This window comes from Octopus bimaculoides, chromosome 4, assembly GCF_046866305.1.
Source record: "Octopus bimaculoides isolate indiv1 chromosome 4, ASM4686630v1, whole genome shotgun sequence".
In the NCBI taxonomy this organism is placed as follows: domain Eukaryota; kingdom Metazoa; phylum Mollusca; class Cephalopoda; order Octopoda; family Octopodidae; genus Octopus; species Octopus bimaculoides.
This window is the reverse complement of record NC_142931.1, coordinates 85,199,647-85,220,643: the sequence shown is the minus strand read 5'-3', so window position 1 is coordinate 85,220,643 and position 20,997 is coordinate 85,199,647. Positions and strand designations below refer to the sequence as shown.

General features: G+C 37.0%; 1 protein-coding gene across 2 annotated transcripts; it reads right to left on the bottom strand.

The window, feature by feature from the left end:
- Positions 1-553: 553 nt before the first annotated feature.
- Positions 554-17,632, bottom strand: LOC106870728 (leucine-rich repeat-containing protein 42). Of its 2 annotated transcripts, none has more exons than XM_014916898.2 (6): positions 17,496-17,632; positions 9,695-10,233; positions 7,265-7,383; positions 6,332-6,420; positions 3,550-3,739; positions 554-785 (listed from the first exon to the last, which is right to left on the bottom strand). In XM_014916898.2, the coding sequence occupies exons 2-6, from the start codon at positions 10,069-10,071 to the stop codon at positions 715-717; spliced, it is 846 nt and encodes a 281-aa protein (XP_014772384.1). In that variant the 5' UTR covers positions 10,072-10,233; positions 17,496-17,632; the 3' UTR covers positions 554-714. The 2 variants fall into 2 exon arrangements, with proteins under 2 accessions (XP_014772384.1, XP_089207037.1); XM_089350911.1 differs by lacking the exon at positions 17,496-17,632 and adding an exon at positions 10,962-11,341.
- Between the last annotated feature and the right edge of the window lie 3,365 nt (positions 17,633-20,997).

The window sequence follows — 20,997 nt, the reverse complement described above, 5'->3', positions numbered from 1 at the left end:
GTAAAACATGAGCAGGGTGAAAATTCCAGATGTTTGTGGGTAGAAGGACTGAGAATAGTGGGTAGTACAGGGCCAAGGGGTTTAGATGCAACAAAAGCTGAGGAGACAAGTGGATCAGAGATACGAGAACAGCCAGCTTGATTGCAACTGGTGTTTATATAGACTGGAATTTGTATAGCTATACATTGCAACAACTGTTGGTCTAGATTGCCTGGGAATATCTACATTGTAATGAATAAGTAGGAGCCCAAGTACAGCTGATGTTGCTAATAAGAGTTAATCAGCTTGGTGTCTTACAAGTCATCATCGTCTTTGTCCTCCTCGTCCTCTTCCTCCTCATCATCATCATCATAATCATTGTCATAATCATCACCATCCTCCTCCAACTTCTCACTACCACCATCACCATTGTCGTCGTCATCATCACTATCATGACCACAAAACTGTTGAGAAAGACTCTAGAGGGTTGCTAGACCTACTAGAAATAACAGCAACTTTTCCCTTATATTACAAAATACCATCTCAAAAAAAACAAAACAAGTAACACTGTGTATGAAATTAAAGATGAAATGATTATGGATAGAGTATCTTTGGCTACATGAACTGCTTGATCTGAACTGGCCTGTACCACTACCCACCATCACAACAATCATCATAATCAGTAACAGTTTCTTTTCTGTTTCCTATTCTTCTATTCTAATCCTGTTTATTGGTTTATTTAATTAGTATCAACTGGAAATTTCCTTTGCCTTTGTTTTTTGTCTTTTTCATCTTTTTTTTTGGATCTGTCAATAAAGAAAAGAATAAAGAACATCATCATCCTTATCCACATTACCATCATAACAACAACAACAACAGTGTTCAACTGGTTCTCATTTTAATGACCCCAAAAGGTAGAAAGGCAAAGTCGACCTTGACAGAGTTTGAACTCAGAACATAAAAATGGATGAAATGCTGCTAAGCATTTTGCCTGGTGTGCTAATGATTCTGCCAGCTTGTTATATTAAAGTGATCCCTAATATTAGCATAAGGCCATAAATTTTGAGGGATGGGAATAGTTGATTAAATGAACATCAATACTTATCTGGTATTGTATTTTATCAAGCACCTGAAAGAAGAAAGGAGAAGTCACCTTCAGTTTGAGTGCAGCTCAGTAGTTATTATCATCATCATCATGTTTGTGCTTTTCTGTGCCAAGTGACCAATCTAGGACAACTGCTCCTAGATAATAGACTTCTGGACAATTACATACTAAACCTTTTAGTATTCAGATTAATTTGTCAAATGTAATGCTTATTTATTCACATTCTTTTGTAATTAATCATGCATTATCTCATAGCTTTCAGATTTCAATGGTTATTTTTTGTAGGATATGTGTGAGATGTCAGATCTAGCAAGTTCAAATATAAAAGAGGTGAAATCGAAATCGAATTAAATTCGATGACTGGCACCCATGCCAACGTCGTCTCCTTCATTGGACACGAAACTCGGCTTGCGAAAACCTGTTGGGGCAAGCAAAAGCGAAATCATCATGGCACCTGTGCCCAGCATCGCCTTCCTGGCACTTGTGCCAGATGGCATGTGTAAAAACATTTGAGCGAGATCATTGCCAGTGCCGCCGAACTGGCTCCTGTGTGGGTTGCACGTAAAATACACCATTTTGAGCGTGGCCGTTGCCAGTACCGTCTGACTGGCCTTCGTGCCGGTGGCACGTAAAAGCACCCGCTACACTCTCGGAGTGGTTGGTGTTAGGAAGGGCATCCAGCTGTAGAAACTCTGCCAAATCAAATTGGAGCCTGGTGTAGCCATCTGGTTTCACCAGTCCTCAGTCAAATCGTCCAACCCATGCTAGCATGGAAAGCGGATGTTAAACGACGATGATGATGATGATGATGTAGAATATTTGGACTGGATATGGCCAGTTTAAATGCTAAAGGGGTAAATGAAAATTAAGAAAAAGCAAAACTCTGAGGGTTTAAATTAATACTAATAAAACTAATGAGAGTTTTATTCTCATTCTTTATTTGTTATTATACCACTAAAATTATGAATTGTGCACTACAAACAAATGCAATAATGAATAATTACAGTGGTTAATTATTGTTTTGGTTGGCAGTGATCTGGCAGAATCATTAACATGCCTGGCCAAATGCTTAACAGCATTTCATCCATCTTTATGTTTTGAGTTCAAAATCTGTTGAGGTCGACTTTACCTTTCATCCTTTCAGAGTTGATAAAAATAAGTACCAGTTAAGCACTGGGATGGGGTGGGGGTGGGGGATGAAGTAATACCCCCTCCTCCAAAATTGCTGGCTTTGTGCCAGAGTTTGAAATCAATAATTGATCTGATTGCTTGGTTAAAAAGTTTGCTTTACAATCATGTAGTTCCAGGTTCAGTCCTACTGATACATCATTGATGTGGTTTTCACACGTCTTATTTTAGCATGTAGCTTGTAAATCAACCCTAAATTTTTCATGTAGCTTGTAAATAAACCCTAAATTTTGCATGTAGCTTGCAAATCAACCCTAAATTTTCCTCTCCACACAATACACCAACATCATCTTCAACTACTGTGTAAAACCCAACTTAGATCACAGAAACATATTGCTCACTTGCAAGACAATGAACTTCATGTTATCTCATGGAGCAGGGTGCTCTTATATTTTACATACCTTCTCTTTTTGTTCCTCAATCTGTTTTTCTTCCATTTTTTAAAATTCCTTTTACACTCCTCTCCTATTTAGCCTTCAGTTGCTCTCATTTATTGCAAGTGAATAAATATCTTGAAGGCATTATCTTAGGCATGTGAATCTTATACAATTTTAGGGATATCTTTGTACCACATATCTCCACAAGAAACTAACGCAAATATAGTAGGCCCCATGTAAGATATTCAATATTTAGAAGAGTGCTTGCCACCAATAGTAGGCAAGGAAATAACCTGTACAACATGGTTTATGTCCCTTCCCATTTAAAATTCAAACCCCACTCAGATTCACTTTGCCTTTCACCCTTCAAAATGTCAATAAAATTTGTACAACCTGTTAAAAATAACTATTGGGGTTAAGGTAATCAATTATACCTGAGAAGGTGGGACCTCAAATTTTTTTTATGATTTTGTCAGAGACAAAAGGCATTGCTCATGACTTTTGCAGGGTCTCTGATACCAGTGTAAAAAAGAACAATGAAAACCACAGCTAATGTTTAGCTGTTGTGGGAGGTAGCATATCAAAACAATGAGTTATTCCCAAACTGGAGTCCTTGATCAAATGATTTCAATAGAATGAACTCTGCTGAAGGTGTTCAAAGGCTGGTGGTGGTGGGAAACCTGGTGACAGGTAAGTTTTAAAGCTCTCTCTACCTAAGAACAGATGCTGTTCATACAGTTTCAATCTACTCAATTTCACTCACAAGAATTTGATCAGTTCCAGGCTATGATAAAAAGACACATGCACAAGATATCATGCAAGATACCATGCATTAGGATGGAACCATGTATCATTAAAACAGTTAAACTATAAAAATGTAGGATGATGCAAATGACTTACAGGGAGCATATTGTCTATGTTTAGATCGTTTGGTTTTATTTTTGTACCATTTTGACCAAGAATTGAAGACATGACTTGCCCAACCTAGGGTTTCAATCCGAAACACATCCTCTTTTATATCTTCATAATCCACTTTTGTTGATGACAGAAATATCTTTAAAGGAAATTTTCTCAAAGCAGCATCTTTATTCTGCAAAGTAAGCGGGGAAATAATAATGAAATATATTAGTTCAATACGACATTATTGCTGTTGTTGTATATCAGAAACTACATTCTTCAATGTGGCCATTTTTATTTAAAGATGGGAACGTGTAACATGAGAGATTTGGCTGCTATTTCTTCACATCAAAACCCATTGCCACCATTACAATCCAGCATTATTATTGCCATCTTCTCCAGCAGTAGACCACCAGAGATATAGCACTACAATAATTCTACATCCAACTGCCATAAATTTAGATATGAATATCAAAATGAGATTGTAAGCAGATGAAAACTGAAGGTTATGTTAATCTAAAACATCATCACCAGTGTAACAGTTACACAAACAGAAACATGCATGCAACGTAATCATTCACACACATTTTCTGGATAGATTTCATTTAATAAAAACAGTTGTTTTAAGGTTTTTGTTTATTTTGTGCTTACTTGACTTAATAACAAGTATGTCTTAGATATTTTCCATTGCACGTGAAGGAAGCAAGTATGGAAGGATCATACATACTAGCTGGACCTGTGAAAAATTCATGGAAAATATTAAAATTGTAAGCGTTTGTAAACAGTGTACTGGTGCCATGAGAGATCTTTGTATATTATGATTGTCTGTCTTTACGTTCTGAGTTCAAATTCTGCCGAGGTCAACTTTGCCTTTCGTCCTTTGGGGCTCGATGAATTAAGAACCAGTTGTGTACTGGCATCGATCTAATCGACTGGGCCCCTCCCCACAAAAATTTCAGTCTTAGAAAAGTATATTGTGACAGTTACAGAAAGTAATGTAATACCAGTGAATATGTAGTGAACCCTAGCGATCAAGCAAGAAAGCAAAACGGAAAAGGGATTTAACAAGAGTAATCCCCCTCGACCTTCTAGAAAGTTCTCAGACATTCTAGAAGCTCCCGGTTGACGTGGAAGTCAGGGACTTCCGGTTCATCCCTCATATAAAGTGACGTTCTCAGTGTCTGTCTAGATTCAATTGGTTACACTTGTTACATTGTCGATTTGTATTAGTTAAAGAATAGATGATTGTTTTGTGCTGCTTTGCAGTGATTTGTTTGTCTGATTTCTCTCCACATTTGAAGAGAGATGGCTAGGTTTTCAACAAGGAATACGTTCTATTCAGACCTTAGTGGGACTGAATTGTCGTCTTCTGAGGAGGATTTTGTGTGAGTGGTCGACGTGGTGGATAAGTATCTGAGGAAGAGGAGTTTTGCAGAGACGACAGAGGTCTCAAGAAGAGAGGTGAATGTAACCAATTTAAGGAACTTCGAAAAAAATGATAAACAGGGAAGGTGGTGATGTGAAGTCGTCACCACCTCAGGAAGTAATGAAAAGTATGGAGGAAAAAACGATAGTATACAAAGTTTACTCAGTGAAAGAGAAGAATATAGAGAACAAATCAACTGAAACAATAGAAAAGGCATTGAGGCCAATCTGGCAGGATATAACATATCTTGCCAGAGGAAGCCGATATGGTACTGTAGAAGATCATTTCAAAAGCATGAGAAAGGCAAAGGAACATTCAGAGAACCCTTTAAGAACAGAAAGGGTGATCCTCCAACCCATGTACCTTGGAAGAAGATGTGGCTTGGGTGGCGTTGGTGTGCTTCAAGGAAGCGAAAAGGAAGTGACTGTGCTCCAAGCCACAGAGACAGAGGCCCCTAATTGGAAAGGAAAGGTGTTGGACATTATAATGCAGAGTACAGCAGAGTACTTAGAAAAAATGGCGGAAACAGTAACAATAGGAGAAGCGGTGCTTAGAGTTTGGGTAGAGGTCAAAATCCCTCGTTGCTTTATATGTGGCCAAAAGGGCCATATTAGAGCGGACTGCCCTTTAAAAAATAATAAGGAAAACCAAGAGGAAGCCGGAAAGGAACTGGAAAAGGTAGAAGTAACAGTAACAGAAGTGAACGAAGAAGAACCATGGAAGGTGGCAGAAGAAAGAAAGCAGAGGAAGAGAAAGAAAGTCAGAGTGAACCCCGCACCTATCCCACCCATACCTTCTCAACTCCCCCTCCCCCCACAGACACCAAACCCACCCCGCCGACACAAAAGAAAAGAAAAAAAGAAGCAGACACAAGAAAGTACAAAAAGTAGTTGCTTAACTTGTCACAAACCTCAGTCTAATTTTAAAATTTCATTTGCTTTAAAAAAGCAGTAATATATTGGATAATGCAGTCCTTGATACATTATGGCACTATATCTAAAGAATACTGTATTGCTGTGGTTTCTACTGTTTTTGTGACATCACACTATACAAAGTTCGTAAACATGGAAGAAAAGGCAAACACAGACACATGCGTGTTGGTGCCTGAGTGTCGTATAAGAGAAATAGAAGTATACAAGGAAGGTTTAAAATATAGGAAAGTGAACTGTAACATAAAAGAAGTGTCGGATAGTGTAAAACAAATGTAACCAGACATACACACATGCATACATCCTTTCTTCCTTTGTCTATCTGTCTCTTTCTCTTTCACTGGCTCTCACTCTCTCTCAAATACACACGCACGCAGGCATACACACACACACACACACACACACTAAAGTAGATACAAGAAAGACTTACAGATATTGCTGTATTTGATATATCTAAGTATTTGAGCTCTGGAAACACCTTTAAGTATTCTAAACAACTGGCATCTAAATCTTGATTGTCTGTGAAATAAAGATTGAAACTTAGATAAAGTGATAGAGCTTTATAAATGCCACCCTTATATATATATATATATATATATATGAGAGTATTGTAGTTCGCTTGAAGCATTGTGTATTGTTTGTAAAAAAAATAATGTGTCTTGAATGACACAACAATGCACTATAATAATTGTTATAATTTAATCATCCATAGACTGATATGATATGATATGATATATATATATAATACAATAAGATATAATAATAAATTAATATAGTAAGATGTATTAAATACATTATAATATAGGTGGCACATTAGCAATTAAAACCAAAAAGGTAAAATTAATAAACGAAGGTGTAAAATAGCACTGGCAATTGCTAGAAATGAGTCAAAATTTAACTCAAACAGCCACATAAAGCACTAACCTCAATGAGATATACAGGAATTGCGAGTGAGCAAGCCAAAACATCTTTCCCTGGTGAGATAAACTCACAGAATGAAGTATTTGGACAAAACCTTATCACGTGATTTCAAAATTTGACCAATATGACGTTGTTTCTCATCAGAGGCTTCTACCACTATTCTGGGTTAATGAGATAGCCTGCCTCCCAGTAGACAAAATACTACAGCTAGTGCATTGTAAAAATATCAACTCCCAACACTTGACTGATACTTTATTTTATCGACCCATGAATAATGAAAGCAAAGTTGATCTTGACAGGGTTTGAAATCATAGCTTAAAAGTTCGTAACTTAATAACACAGAGCGTTGCATTTCGTGCTCTTCAGTCTCTGTCAATGCTCCACCCTACAAATAATTAAAAACAAAATGTGTTGATTTGATTATAACGAAAGAAATACCTACCTGAAATATCAAGATATTGTAAATTTCTTTGCCCGCCTCTAAGAAGGCGTAAAGAAATCGTCATGTGATCAATACCTCGATGGCTCAGCCCATTATCACGAAGAGCAAGCAATGTCAAGCTGTAATACAACACTATATGTTAAAAGTTAATATGTCAAAAGACAAAAACAAATGCAACATAAATTATTACTATTAATTTATCTAGCCACCAATTCAGTGATCAAAGGTTTTCATCAAAGGGGGATCAGTTTCATTGATGTTTGGGAGAGAAAGCTGGAGATTAAATCTACACTAGTACTCAACTCAAGAAGCAGACGACCGTAACTAAATGTTGTAAGGCTTTTTATAAACTGATCTATAATTTCTGCCAATTCATCGCTCTGTCATACGCCTACGTGGAAACTTCTATATGGGCGTTTAGTCGGATCTCGTATTTTTCATTCACAAAATGAACCCCCTTTTATTTTGCTCAAATTGCTTTCAATTTTGGTGTATCGATGCAACTCTGAATTTTGACTATGACCAACCAATTATGTTATCTCGTGAATTAAAGAATCTGATGTTATTTGGAAGTAAAGTTGGGAAATTTAGGTAATTTTAGCCAATCAACAGATAGCGAGGCATTAACAACGTGTTACCATGACAACCGCACATTGTGTTGTGTTTCATCTGCATGTTGTGTTGATTCTTCGCACCACGAGATTTACTTCACCCTCGTGTTTTGTTTTAATAAAAATTTATATTTATCAATCAGAATTTTATTATAGATATTTTTCGTCAATCATCTTAATATTTTACATATTTTTCATATATAGCAAAAGTTGTTTGCGATGTTTATACAGTTTCTTGGCATTATGAAGGTGAATATAAGATACAGGTATTATTTCACAGGGTACAACTTTAAAGTTGACACTGCTCCGCTAAACACAGAAAATTTCTCTCTCGCTATTGGTTAAAAATACAGTTTTTTTTATATTTTAAAAAATCTGTAACTTTTTCCTCCAATTACTTTCTCCACAACATCATACCTTCATAGCAATTAGACTGGAAAACTATATTATTATAGCCGATTTTCAGATCTTTTACTGCATATTTTGCGAATGAAAAAAAAAAAAACTAGATCAGTTTAGTCTGTTACAAACAGCAACCAAATCTCCCTAAAATCATATTTTACCACCTTGGAAAAGAATAGAATATGTCAGATTTAAGAACATTCACAGGTGATTGTCGCCAGATGATTCTTATTTATTAGAAATAGTCATCAAATCTTCATGCCACAGAGTGTGCAATTAAAAAAAGAATGGGAATATATTGGATAATGTTCTTGATATACATTATCAAAAAATATAAAGAAAAGGTGGAATTGCCTTAGGTGGAGCATCTTTGATCATAGGTCTACTTCATCAGTGCTAACTATATCAGTCCTAACTAAAGAGCAGTAAAAAATAGAAGGAAATGGATACTTATCTATCCAACAGCAAAAAGCCATGTTCAAGTTCGAGTGTGAAGAATGTATTAAGAATGGTACTGTTTGTTTCAGTTAGGTAAGTCTTTGCTCGCACCAACAAATGTTTTGCTTACTGATTTCCGTTGACAGAAACACGTGTTTCGCTTGGCTCCAAAGGACCGGGTAATATTCAAAACAAAGTTCAGTTTCCTTCTCGAGTCATACCGATTCGTAATGGCCGGTTCCCATGGCGTATATATTCCTCACCTGGATAGGACACTGGTCCGTCACAGGATTACTCATTTTTGCCAGCTGGAGTAATGTGAAATAAAGTGATTTGCTCAAGAACACAACGCGTTGCCCGGTTCAGGAATCGAAACTACAATCTTACGATCATGAGTTCAACATCCTAACCACTAAGCCACGCGTCTCCACTGGGTAATGTCTACCATTGAGGAGGCAAAATCAAATCGAAACTCCGGTGTCTGTTAGTCCACTGACATTACTTGTAGTGACTGGTATTTACGTCCATCATTCATACGGAGAAGTCGTTTGATTCTCGCTTTTCTTTACATACCCATAAGAATATTTACTTACCGTACTTGATGGTATACAAGCCGGATGTTAATCGCATTCCAATTTCAGCAGCAATTTTAAGGAAAAAATGGTTTTGTGCATCAAAGCATGTAGTATTTAAAGCAACTTCGCATATAGGATGCAGGGTGGTTTTTTGAGACGTTTTTTGTGTCTTATATGTCATCAATACGATATATTATATAGGAAAAATGCGAATATTCAACAATAAAAAAAATTTTTTTTTTTTAAATAAAACTACTATAATTTTACTTTTTGACCTTGATAAATCTGGCACTAGGAAAAAAAAAGACTCTGAGGTGACTCCCCCACCCCGCCTTGGGAGCCTAAACACGTGCTTTTATTGTTTAATAATCGAAGACATATAATGCCCAGAGTAACATACTCACTTAGTAAAATAATTCAACTGGGACAAGATTGAATGGCGATCTCCAAGCTTGCAGTGACTCAAATCGAGGGAACTAACTCCGGAAAATACTGTGAATTCACTGGACAAATAATTAATCAGATGACTTGAATGGCGCAAAGAAAGGCTTGAGACAAAATACTTGGTGAAAGTCGACGAAAATAATTCCAATCTCTTGAAGACCGTTGTTGAAGGAATCGAAAATTGGTTATTATGGTCGGCAGCAATAAATATTTCTTGAGCTACTGTGACAGGTAATGTATGTAAAGACTGGTATGTGTCCAGGTTCCCCACCAAAAATTCGATACATATTGTCTGTAGAGGTTTCGGTTCGAAAGTGAAAAATGCTGTATCATCCATGGGACCAGAAAATCAGAAAGTAATAGACAGACAGACAGATAGATAGACAAATATTTATACAGTAAGATGGATTAGTAATTTAAAAGTAGCTCTGGAAAGTCGTAGATCATCGGCGAAGAAACGAAACCTTTTCAAGTATAGTCGAAGTCTTAGTTGTCAAATCTGATAAAAAGGAGAAAACTGCGTTAAAAGTACGCATGCAAACAAAAAATTGCACATACACAAACCAACAAACAAAAACAGTCTGACGTGAACACACGGACACACACATCCACCCACCCACATCTCTCTCTCTCTCTCTCTCTATATATATATATATATCTAAGAGGTCTTGGTTCAACAGGTTTTGGGGTCTGACGACACGCCATAAAGCTAAATCCTTTATGGACGGGAAACCTAAGGTAATCCCATAAATCAGTCTTCCCCATTTGTAATATGTATTGCTCTATATCTTAGAGTGCGCTTCTTCTTTCGGTTTTATGTTTTACAGACGATATATACACAGACATGCAGGAAGTAAATAGACACCTTTAATTTTCAAAATTTCTGATCTAAGAGTCTATGTTTTCAGCGGTGTAGAATTTAAAATGTAATTATTCATTTTCATTCCAGGTGTCATTATATTAAACATTTGCAAAGAGTAACCATGCCACGTATAAAAAATTCAGCAGAACTGTCAGATTTTCAAAGAGGTCGTATTGTTGGGCAATCTGAGGCTGATCTTAGCCAGCGAAAAATTGCCAAAAATCTTCAAATTCCTATTGCTACTGTTAATAGAATTATAAGGCAATTCAAGACCCAAGGAAAAGAATCAACAAATTCTCGTCCCGGTCGACCTGGGCCCTCGGAAAGGAAGCTTCAATGATTGAAGAAAATTGTGGAAAACGAACCCGTTTGAAGGCTTCTGACATTGCAAAACAGCTAGAAGTTAGTCCAAGAACGTGTGTTACATATCTGCATAAGCTTGGGTATTATGAACGAGCAGCTAGAAGAAAACCTCTCCTTCAACCAATGAATATCATGAAAAGAAAGAAATGGGCTAAGGAAATATCAGAAAAATCCAGTTCATTTTGGGATAAAGTGATTTTCTCAGATGAATCCAGATTTGCATTATTTTCAGACAGTGGACGTGTTTGGGTCTGGAGGCTTCCCAATCAAGAAATTGATAGATTTGATTTGAAACGACTCCAACCAATTGTGAAACATGGCGGTATCTCTGTAATGGTATGGAGAGCTGTCACCAGCAATGGTCGTTCTGAGCTGATAGAATGTGTTGGAACTATAAACTCTGAAAAATAAATTGAAATACTTAAGCAAGGACTACTTCCGATGAATTCACACGATAACATAACGAAAAATAAGATTTTATTCATGGAAGATGGAGCTCCATGCCACACAGCGAAAAGAAATCAACAATGGCTGGCTGAAAATCGGTCAAAAAGCTTCCTTGGCCGAACCAATATCCTGACATGAACCCAATTGAAAATCTTTGGAGCATACTAGATAGAGCTATACGAAAAACTCGACAGAAACCTAAATCTAAAAATGAACTTATAGGAAAGTTGGTTATACATCATTAGATGTATACCTGACTTTCCTATATAAAATTAAAGAATATAACGGAACGCTGAACTCCGGACTATCAACTTAAACAACATTTATTTAGGTGGTAAATATATACATCTTTAGCTCATGTTGTTCCAGCTTCTGTGTATGTGAGCATAGTTGTTGGGACGTTGTTATGTAGATGTAAGCGAGCTGTCGAGTGTAAGTCCGAAAGATGGAGAGTGACAGCTAAACACGTAAAGAGACTGTCTCCAGAGTTGGAATGTTGGAGACACTGCTTGACACGTCCATGCTCATGGTCGGCCGACCGAGAAAGAGATAGAATTAAGCGGGAAAGCTTGCTTGTTTAATTCCACGCATGCGTGAGACTACGCATGCGCACGGCGTTACTACAAACTGTTTCGATTGTTGCGTGAAAAGTGGGCAGAAATTCCACAAGAGACAATCACAAAGCTCATAGGTTCAATGCCAAAAAGAGTTTCTGAATTAAAAACTGCAAAGGGAATGTCAACTAAATACTAAAGAATGTAGTCCTACCTATCGATTACATTTCAATTGTTCGCTCTGCGTATTAAATAAAAGATTTTGAAAATTAAAGGTGTCTATTTACTTGTTGCATGTCTGTATATATATGTATATATATATATATATATATATATTCCAGGCACCAAACCGACACTCAAACACTCTATAAAGGGATCAAATATCACTCCAGTGACCGACGCGAAGTAGCTCATTCATACATAAAAAAAGAAAAGTACGATATGTAATTTGCAAATATAAGTAAGAATTAGATATAAATGATATATATAAATATAAAAAAAGTATAAGTAAAAATATAAATAAAGTAAGATTTAAATATAAATAATATATATATAAAAGTAAAAATATACATATGTATAACTATAAGAAAAAAGGAAAAAGAAAAAAGATCTATACATATTTATAGATATTTTGTTGGATGGCTGTTGACTGCTCATGAGTTCCTCCGCCCTTTGACGGGTCTTATTTTTCACCCTGCAGGGTGTCCAACAACACCCTCTTCACCCAAGCAAGCCTGCTGGGGTTAGTTTCGTCGCAAACGATCCAACCATGCGACAGGTTGTACTGGATTACATGTTACCAGTAGCACTCAAGAGTGATCTGTCTGGAATGGGATAGCTTACCTCATGGGCAGGTAGAAGCTCTTTAACCTTGGTTGGTAATCTACCCAAGAGAAGGAAATCTCCGAAATAAAACCTGAGGCCTTGGAAGTTCCTGGTTTTATCAGTTTTCATGTCACACCGGTGAAAGTCTTCTTTGACCTCTGCTGACCCAAAGGGTGCGAAGATTCTTTTGTCGCTATGGCTGATCTCCTCACGATCTGCCGAATCTATTTATAGACCTGTAGAATTTGATCTATTCACCAAGCTGCTACTCTTCCCCCAACTATTTCCTTCAACAACCACATATTTATGATTATCTCAAGTACAAGACAAAAGTTGAAAATAAAGAACATTTAATAAAATCTTTTAATAATAATTGGAAATGGTAATAATGATAATAACAGTAGTAGTGGTGGTGATGGTGATAATGATGATGATGATGATAATAATAATAATAATAATAATAATAATAATAATAATAATAATAATAATAATATGCTGCAGCTGCTAATACTACAACTACTACTATTCTGATTGCACTGGAATCTGAGGCTTAACTACCACTACTACCACTAACCCCACCCCTACTACTGTTTCTATTGCTGCCACCACTGCTGCTATTACACATAGATACAACAATAAAGGCAGTAATTGACAACAGCGATAGAAGACTGAAGAAGAGCCTGTTCACCGAAGAAGATTACAAGTGAGCAATGGACTCTCTGGAAAGTTGTTCTGCATGACAGAACATCGCTGAGAAAGGCTAGATAAAATAGTGTGTAATTTTCTATGCGGCTGTCCACGTGAAGAGTGCTGGAAATTGGTGCCACCCCTGCCCTGCACAGGCCTGTATAACCCCTGAGTCTGTTAATTTAACAATGACAAATAGTAAAAAAGTAAAAGTAATAATATCAGTGATATCAGTGATGATGATAATAATAATAATAATGAAAGGAAGCGGGTGGTGTCTCCCCATGTCCTGATTAATGATACATCTAGTGATGGTGTTACAATAAAAACACTGGTAATTGCGCAACCTGATAATCGCTACCTCATAGGAGTGACAATAAATAGACAAAATATTGCGAATAACGGTGGTAATGAAACTGAAGCCATTAATGGTGACAGTGTTGCACCCGGCAGGCTCAGAAATTCTGGTCTGGCTCCAGCCTGTCGATATCCAAAAAGGGACAACCACACGTGGCGTAGATGGAGCAAGCAAGTTAATGCTGTGGTCATGGAGTGTTACAACCTGAGCAACCCGGTAGATGTAAAATGGTGCTCAAATTAGGGGTTACCGACAACGTATGTATGATCATTGGAGGGAAAAGGGATTGTTTCAACCCATGGAACAGAAACTATGTGATCAAGCTAGAGCAATAAGAAAAATATCGTTGGTTCACAGAAGTAGAGCTCGAAGCCATCAAATGACGGGTCTTGGAAAATAGCAGGCAGAGATAACGATGAAAGTACAATTCTTACTAATAATAGTAATCTCATAACACAGGAAAGGAACAGTGGTAGTTTGCTTGACGAGAGACAAATAGATGATCTAAAAGAAGACAATAAAACTAATGGCGACATGACAGATGGACAAAAGGCAACCTACGACAGAATAAAGGCAAGACTACAGGAGAACGATAGCGACATTATTTGCAACCTTAAAAAGGTTGACCGGTAGAAATTCAACCAAGAAACGGAAAATGTCAATGAAATTCTGAAATACATCAGAAAAACAACATCACAGAAACAAATAATTTGATCAAGGCAGGAAGTATTGTAACAGAAAATGTGGGTATTGATGCATCTCCATGCAAAGCAGGGTAGGCCTTTTACCCCAGGTGGGCTCTTTACCCAGTCTACCCTAATCAGATATAGAGTTGGAATTGTAAACTGGACTACAAATGATATACAGAAACTTGAGAGAAAAACTAGAAAGTTGTTGACAATAAATGGTGCCCACCATCCGAAAGCTGATATCAACCGATTGCACTTGAAGAGAGATCAGAGTGGAAGAGGCTTAATTGCTGTGGAAGAGTGTGTATAGATGGAAAGAAAAAGCTCGCTAGAATATTTACAGAACAGCACATAGAAACTACTAAAGAAGGTGAATGAGGAGCAAATGATGAAGTGTAGAATAGGAGAAAAGGACAAGAATGGAATTCAAAGAGCGCACGTTAAACAGATAGAAGAGAAACTTCTGCGTTGTCAATTTTAGAGAGCCACTGAAGATGTATGTGGAACAAAATCCAGGGCTTGGATAAAAAAAAAAGGGCAATTAAAAAAGGAAATAGAGAACCTGACTGTAGCAGCCCAGGATCAAACGATAAAAAAAAACTTGAGGAAAAATTAATATGGGGAGAATGTGTCAAAAAACTAGAGTCTGCGAAATTTGAAAGGAGGCAGTGGTACACATTGTTGCAGAATGTCCCAAGTTGGCACAGGAAGAATATAAGAAATGGAGACATGGCCAATCTGTAAACGTTTTACACTGGAAACTATGCCAGAAATAGGGATCTGAAGTGAGAGATACACGGTGTGAACATCGGGGCCGAAAGAGTGCTGGAGTCGGAGAATTGTAAGATTTTGTGGGACTTTCCTATTCAAACGGACAAGAAGCTAGAAAATAATAGACCAGACACAATAATAATAGACAAGGAAAAGCGAAGTTGCTTATTAATTTATCCATTATGTCCGTTTGATTCCAGGCTCGTAAAGAAAGAAGATGAAAAACAAAAAAATACAATCCCTTAAAATTTGGAATTGCAAGAATGTGGAATATGAAAACTGTAAAGGTTGTACCTATAATAATTGGTGTATTGGGAACAATAAGCAAAGGTATAGACAAATGGTTGAAGGAGATTGGAATAGAATGTCCTGTAGGGCTTCTACAGAAGATTTGCCTCTTAGGGACAGGAAAGATTATCAGGAGGGTTTTAAGTACTTGAAAGACTATTGAAAGCTAGTGGATACTTAAGGTTACAGGTAGTAACCCGCTACCCACAAAAATCCTGCCAGGAATAAGACTGAACCTGAGTCAAATCAATAATAATAATAATAATAATAATAATAATAATAATAATAACTTCTTTTAACAAACTTCTTTTTTCTCTTCTCTTTCGCTCGCTAGTTTTTACGTCTCTGTTTCTTTTTCTTTTTCTCCCCCACCTCCCTACGCTTAAGGTATACTTCCTATTTCTCCCGTCTGTAATAACCGTCCTGTATATGTATACACTAAGAGGTTTTGTGCGCGTGCGTGTATATATATATATGTGTGTATTTGTGTATATATTTATGTCTTATATATGTGTCTCAATATGTATATAACTATGAACATGTATCAGTGTACTTTGGTGTACATATATGTATATTATAGATGGTCTAGTATGCGTATATACTGCTGAAAAAATATTTATGTAATACAGCGTGAAAATTTTTAACTTTAATTTTAATGTATTAATTGACTTATATTTCGTATATGATTATTTACCATATGTATTAGGAATCTGTCCTTCGATTTAAGGTTTTCTTCGATTTTACAATAGGATGAATTTATACTGAATCTATTTTGTTCATTGCATGCTTAAGACCATTAGTTGAAAGGACCAATGAAACAAAACCATTTTCAAAGGTGTATCTTTTAAAGTAGTTTTTTTTCCTGTTTTTGTTTGATTATATCGTCATTTCTGTTCCATTCTATCAAAACTGTCCAACGAACGGGAACGTGAAACTCTGAGTAACAGTTTTTGTGATATTTCTGCTGCTTTTAAATAAAGCATACTACTCTACCTCTGGTATTTGAGTACTCTTTTTTTCCACCTTGTTTCACATTTATGTGCTTACTCCGGTATATATATATATATATATATATATATATATATATATATATGTGTGTGTGTGTGGTAGAGACTGGATAGAAGTACAGCGTACACTAAATATTGAACGTCAGTACTTATCAAAGAACAATAACTGGTAAGATTGTCATTAAACTAAGCCAAGTCTGCTTACTAGAGCACCTCTATATTTAAGGCACAACCATAGGAGGAATCTTGTCTTAGCATTGCACAAACACTTGCCATTTACACAATGTTCCAGCAACTTAAAATGGTTAGCTGTACTGCCACTTGTTACCAATTTACAAGTGTTAGAAATCTAGGTCATAGACACAGTAGAATAACTTGAGTTTGCCGTACCACTTTTATACAGGCTTATGCAACAGACCCAAAAACGCCGACCTCATAAAAACATCGCTCAGAGTGGACCGTCCCCTTGCCCCTCCTAGTTACGCTACTGCATAGACAAAGTGCCGATGATGGAATATGAGCAGTGGACTAAACGAATAGTCCAACATCACTCTATCAGAGATGAATGTAAGTGCATTTATTCGGTCGTGTGGCTTTCTAGAAATGGCAATCAAATCTCCTTTAAATCACACCTTAGCATATTAAAGAAAGGATACTTTGGATAATGAGTGATGCTAGATAATCTGATTGAAAAATATAAGACAAGATAGTTACAGCCGAACTGTTTTTAATTATAGGTCTGCTTAATCGGCGATCGGTACTGACCAATAACCCTTGGAAAGCGGTTCTCGAAATCTATTGAAGATACAGACCTCTATGTTTCAACGGACAATGTCAGTCAGATTAAACACAACACAGAAAATAACTGCGATTAGAAGAACAAAGCAATGAGTATAACTCGTCAACTTACCTGAAACCTCAGACAAAAGAAAAGAGCTAAGGCGATGCAAACAGGAATTAACAGAAAAGAAATCGTTCAATTGCGAACTACGAATTTCTAATCTGACGTCATTTGAATTGATGATACGTAATACCAACCATTCTTTATGTCGAAGCAATCGGTGTTCTCTTTTTTCTCCAGAACTTGCCATATAGTTTGTATACCATGTCTGTTGTGTATGTGCATACATGCAATGTAGAGGGAGAAACGGCCCAAAAGTCTTTATCATATTTTAGCTGTAGTCGTTAAATGGTTCTTATTGAAGTATTGTAATGAAAGTCAGTAATGAAGCAGTTCTGTTAGCACAATACAATACCAAACTGAGGGAAAATTTACCTCCAGGGTAAATTTCGCTTATCTGGGAGATAATTTTACTAATTTTGGATTTATACATATTTTTAATAGCTTTAAATACCCTGAAACTGACATGAAAATTTGATACTGAGTTATGTTGCGAAAACAGGCAAAATCTTTTTCCTTTCTTCTGCTTCGTATTTAATGATTTGTATTGTATATATATTTCTTGTTAACGAAACTACCCAGGAATTCTCATACCTTTACTTTGTCATATCTGGTAATATTGGTGTATTAGGTGTGAAGAATACAGAGTAAAGCATACCATAGAGCAGAGAATAGATTCTATTTTTATTGATTTAATATAAAGAATTCAAACCCTATCGTGGCTAACTTTGCTCTTCTTCCTTCTGAGATCGATGAAATAAAGCACCAGTTCAAAGACTAGGATTCGATATAACTAGCTGTTCCCTCCCGCAAAATTTCGAGCCATATGTTTATACTCTTTTACTTGTTTCAGTCATTTGACTGTGGCCAAGCTGGAGCACCGCCTTTTTAATCGAAGAAATCGACCCCAGGACTTATTCTTTGTAAGCCTAGTACTTATTCTATCGGTCTCTTTTTTGCCGAACAGCTAACTTACGGGGACGTAAACACACCAGCATCGGTTGTCAAGCGATGTTGGGGGACAAACACACACACACACACATATACATATATACGACGGGCTTCTTTCAGTTTCCGTCTACCAAATCCACTCACAAGGCTTTGGTCGGCCCGAGGCTATAGTAGAAGACACTTGCCCAAGGTGCCACGCAGTGGACTGAACCCAGAACCACGTGGTTGGTAAGCAAGCTACTTTATTTCAATAAATTTCGCCATTAACGGCGTTACATAGAGGGGACAGACAAAGACAGACAGACATAAAGTAGCTGCGGGCTGGACATGGACATTAATGAGATGAGGGTGATAAGGATGAAACAAATAATGAGAGAGGCACCAGCGCCCGCCGACTGATAACCCCTCGAAAACAATGTTCTTTTTTTTTTCCTTTTAAAATTACAATTTTTACACAATTTCAATATATTAACAATTAAAAATATCATAATTTTCCTCATTCCACCCCTCTGCAAGCAGATATGCTACCCCTGCCAAACAAGTGTCTATTGTTAGGCTTGAATTTGCGGCGAGGTAGAAGAAATCTTTATGGTTATATTTTTCTATGACTTTTGTCATTATGTTGTCATTTATAACTTCCGCAGTCACCTGCGGAGGCCCTGTGGAACTACTCGCACATTCCGAGTAGCTCCTATCTTGGCCGCACTCGCGGTCCAAGAATTCATTCACCGCCCCTCCCTCATAGTACATAACATAATCATTATCCTCACTGGAAGGGACGTCACGCTACTCTGTCATCGGCACAATTCCCGCTGGCAGAGTTTTCCTCTCCGGGGGCACACTTCCCACCGGAGAGGCCTCGGTAAGCAAGCTACTTACCACACAGCCACTCCTGCGCCTATGTGAAAAATAAATTTAACTTAATTTAATCTTACATGTTTTAGTGAGATGAATAAGCTTGGCTTTTTCTAACGAGTAACTCAATTCTTGGCACAGTTTCAGTGATACACAGCCGCAAACAAGTAAATGTTTACACGTTACTGAGTGCATTCTGCCTCTTAAGACATACGAGAAGGCAAAAGTACAAGGATAATTGTGCCTTGGAAATACCTGTAAAAGTAAGGATGTAATTTACCAGTGCACAGTCACAACACAGTTTAGTAAAAGAATATACATAGGAGCTACCCAAAATGAAATGAAAAGTAGAGTAGCTGCACACCAACACTCTTTCAGAAATAGACATTTACTAGTTTGTCTAGTATTACCACCACGTGGAAGTATGCTGGCTATTTAAGATAGCAGATTTGGCATTATATTTCGTAGGTAATTTCCACTAGTATTCACCCCACTATCAGTAGTCTCCCCTTAACTGTAAAAAAGTTGATAGCCGCATTGCTTGCTAGTCATCTTATTTTTATTGTTTATTTTATGTTATGTTGAGATGGTGTGGAAGGGCATAAGAGGCCTCGTGCCACTTATGACAGTCTTCTCCCCCACACCTTTTTATTTACTGGTTCATTTTTCTTCTTTATTTACGTCTACCCTTGTAACGGTCTTAACTTACCCTTGGTTTAAATATAATTGTCCAATTGTAGAGATGGAAGGACTTTGGTCAGTTCCATTACGGACAACAGACGTTTGGTCTCTAGAATATTTCAGTAAGTACACCATTATAAAAACTCTACAGGTTTGGTTTTGGATAAATATTAATTAGCTCTATTTACGAAATCATAAATACTATTTGTTTTCTAGACATATTGGCGATTCCTGTTTTACTTTAGTACTAGTTTTATCCTACTACTATTTATACACCCTGGAATCCCTACATAAAGAGATAACCCATAAATCATTTCTCTAGCTCATTTGCAAGTTCACTCTTTTGCCTATTGACTTCAAGCTTCACACTGCAAAATGGTATGATTCTAATATATTGAGCCTTCTAGCCTCATCTCGAGGCTCTGTTTATGTAGGTGCAAGCATGGCAGTGTGGTAAGAAGCTTGCTTCCCAACCACATGGTTCCGGGTTCAGTCCAACTGCGTGGCACCTTGGGCAAGTGACTTCTACTATAGCCAGGAACCGACCAAAGTCTTGTGAGTGGATCTGGTAGATGGAAACTGAAAAAAGCCCTTTGTATATATACATATATGTATGTTTCTGTGTCTGTGTTTGAACCACACCATCACTTGACAACTGATGTTGGTATTTTTACATTCCTGTAACTTAGCAGTTCAGCAAAACAGGTTGATAGAATAAGTACTTGGCTTACAAAGAATAACACCTGAGGTCGATTTCTTCGGCTAAAGCCGGTGCTCCAGCATGGCCATGGTCAAATGACTGAAACAAATAAAAGAACACACACGTATATACATACATATACATGCATATACAGGGTGTCCCAGAAAGATTTACCCATTGATATTTCTTAATTATTCAAAATAGACTTAAGTAGGATTATGAAAGTTGGCACACATATTCTAATGTAAACTGTCATTGCAGTAATTATATTTCAAAATGACCACCTTTCACCTTGTTCATAGCCTGCAAATGAGTGGTCACTGA

Coding starts and splice junctions, on each gene's coding strand:
- LOC106870728 (XM_014916898.2), bottom strand. CDS start 10,071: ATGGATGATACAGCATTTTTCACTTTCGAACCGAAACCTCTACAGACA. Junction 6,421..7,264: donor ACAATATCTTGATATTTCAG/GTAGGTATTTCT, acceptor TTTATTTCACAG/ACAATCAAGATTTAGATGCC. Junction 786..3,549: donor ACATAGACAATATGCTCCCT/GTAAGTCATTTG, acceptor CTTTATTGACAG/ATCCAAAAAAAAAGATGAAA.